This window comes from Austrofundulus limnaeus, unplaced genomic scaffold, assembly GCF_001266775.1.
Source record: "Austrofundulus limnaeus strain Quisiro unplaced genomic scaffold, Austrofundulus_limnaeus-1.0 Scaffold912, whole genome shotgun sequence".
Taxonomy (NCBI): domain Eukaryota; kingdom Metazoa; phylum Chordata; class Actinopteri; order Cyprinodontiformes; family Rivulidae; genus Austrofundulus; species Austrofundulus limnaeus.
The window spans coordinates 7417-10399 of NW_013953314.1; the positions used below are offsets into that span (position 1 = coordinate 7417).

The window sequence follows — 2983 nt, forward strand, 5'->3', positions numbered from 1 at the left end:
GTAAAAAGAAACAATACAGTATTTTACTCACAAATGAAACCACTTTAGAAGTTTTCAACATGAAGCTGCAACACAAGACCTGCAGGGTCTAGACTGCACCCACCCGAGAGACAAAACCACAAACATAAAACAGAAATCTCTTCATTTAGTCTTTAGAATCAAGAAGTTTTAAGCTTGCTGCATCAAATCCACGAGGGTGCATGTTTAAACGTTATTGATGTTGATTTTATATTTTTCATGTTTCTCCTCATTTTGTTTTTATTTTAATGTCACCATGTTTGCTTTTTTATTAATTTTAAATAAATCAATTTTTTGTCTGAACTTAAATTCCTCATGTCTGACTGCGTTTTGGCTTTTTACCATAATGCATTTAAAATGGCTACAGATGGGGTCAACTGAAAAGAAACTTATTTAATTGATGTGCTCTTTTTGTCTTTTTAAGAGGCTGGTATTTGAACCCTCTTGTTTCTACACCCCCAGGACCCAGCCTATGCCTCCTTCCTCTTCGATGAGCTCCACCGCCTGCAGTGGCCCCATCATGGCAGCTGCATTTCCTCCGACGCCCGCTGCGATGTCTGCGGCACCCCTTTCCAGCAGCTGAGGTGTCTCGCTCTGCGTCGGGCACTGGGCATCAGCAGGAAGATGACGCCTCGCCCTGCCACACCCAGTGTCCCCACCACCCCTGCCTGCTGCCCCCGGGACTCAGAGAGCAGCTGGGGGGCTGATGAGCTGCCGCTGAAGCAGCAGAGATGGATGTACGAGGAGCAGCAACAAGTGGGCGGGACACCGTGGGGATGGGGAGGAGTACGGAGCACCTACCTGGGAGGGGGAGGAGTTAAAGGGCTTGCCATAGTCACACCCCTCAATGCACACAACTACCTGGAGGGGGTGTGGAGGGTGTCATGCTGCAGACCAGAGCTTCAGCAGACTACGGTAAGCAGTGTGGGACAAACATTCCCATGAAAAGATGATTAATGATGATGATGTTTTTAGCTCATTCTCATGTTTTCAGCAGTGGTGGGCAGCGCTAATCCAAAAATTAGCTCCGCAATTTCTAAAGCTTTTTTGAAAATATTTAGGTCCGTAACTTCAAAAGCGCTTATGCCATAGAAAAACTAGCGGAAGCTAATTTTAAAGCGCAAGTTCAATTTGACACTTACTAGCTGGCAACAATTTATGTACAATATATTGTATGTACAACACTGCTAACTAGCGGTGTATGAACTCTTTTACAACTTATTTCTGAAACTGCTGATTGCTGGGGATGTGATTTCCTGAAACAGACCTTTGGCTCCTGGCGTAAAAATTAAAAAGTTGTTGAGGATTGCTAGTTCGGCTGCTTCTTTGTCTTTTGTTTTTGTTTGTTGTAGATTTTTCATTAAAGAAGCATCAATAAAGTAATTTTAAAAGTGTTTATTGGAAAACTGATGCGATGCATTCTGGGTACATGACGGATTTTATTTGTGACGGGAAACGAAAGCACGCAATACAGGAAACTATCTTCCCTTCAAAATAAGAGCTTGGATTTTAAAGTTTTCCATGAAGTTGCTCCAGTTGACCACTAGATGTCAGTCTTCACCAGCATAACATCTTTAAATCATTTCTGCATTTCTAACCCTGTTGTTTTGACCAATTACGTTAAGTATTGAGCTCTAGCGTTTAAACTATTTTTTTTTTTTAAAAAAGGAGCTCCGATTGTAAAGTAAAATAAATCAATACATACAGAATTTTACTATGGATTACAAACGTTTATTGTTTTTTGCTATTGCCTTCCTGCTACATAAGCAAAGCATTGTGGGAAATCAGAACTGTGACCGAAAGCAACAGTCAGCAGGATGTATACCTTCACAATAATTGTGTTTATCTGGGAGGGGTGCTGTTGGATAGATCACATGTGTTGTGATTCATTGACAGTCATACCTTCTGCTGTTCAAGATAATAGTGACTGGTAGATAATTAGTTATTAGCAGTACTGCATTTTAATTTTAGAAAGCGCAAATCCGCTTATGAATTATAAAAATTAGTAATACCGCTAAAGCACAAATGAAATATTTAGGTCCCCAGTTAGCAGATTTGCGCTTTAGTGGGCTGGTGCCCACCACTGGTTTTCAGCTTGCTTGCTCTTGTGTTTTTGGCTCTGTCTCTCTCCTGTTTTTGGCTCGATGACTCTTGTGTTTTCGGTTCACTCGTGTTTTCGGCTCATTCTCATGTTTTTGGCTCGTAGTTCAGCTATTTTGTTGTCACCAGGATCTATAAACTCTCTTTCTTCACCTGCATCGTTATCGTCCATCAGCAGGTGAAAAACAGCTGCAGCTTTGGCTATTTTTGGAGCAGCTGCAGGCTGACAACTAAAATAAAAAGCTGAAAGCTGTGAAGCTTCCAGAGTTTCTGCTTTTTAAACACAAAGATGGTTCTGCCTCAGCTAACATGAATCTGCTGTCCGCTGTCAGATAACCACCATCAGCTTTAAGCACACCTGGCTGGATGTTTCTCTCTTTCATGTCAGAAGCAGATTGTGTCTCAGCACAAACACCTGTCAGTCTGATTCAGATGAGTGTTTGTGTGTTGTTGTATTTCAGACACAGAAACATCTTATCTGCAGGTTTCAGTGGCGGCTGCTGAAACAGAAGATCTGGATGAGCTACAGGTTTTCAGCTCAGGGAGGAAAACCGACCTGCAGGGAGCAGAAAGTGAAACAGGAAGTGGAGCAGGTGGCACTAAGCTGATTATTCATTTAGCAGCCAACAAGGAGATCACATGACCCAAACCCTGGAAACATGACAACCTGCTTCACACAAACCAAACCGAACCAAACAAGAATTAAAGAGCCAGAACTCCTTCAAGGAAAGGCCCTCACCTGCCTCCATCCAGACCAGAGTTCCACACTCACCCAGAAATGAAGTTATTTGTAATAATGTGGAATGGCACAGGGAAAAAGTATTGAACACACTTACTGAAATTTATCTAATACTTTGTACAAAAG

At 42.0% G+C, this 2983-nt stretch overlaps 1 protein-coding gene across 2 annotated transcripts in view; it reads left to right on the top strand.

Moving 5' to 3' along the window:
• Window positions 1–480: 480 nt before the first annotated feature.
• LOC106533242 (kinesin-like protein KIF26A) overlaps window positions 481–2983 on the top strand; it is a gene marked incomplete at its 5' end in the record, with an annotated part of 62825 nt that continues 60322 nt past the window's right edge. For both annotated transcript variants that reach the window (XM_014029481.1, XM_014029482.1), the window contains 1 exon segment: window positions 481–933. In XM_014029481.1, coding sequence (XP_013884935.1) covers window positions 481–933 — 453 coding nt within the window.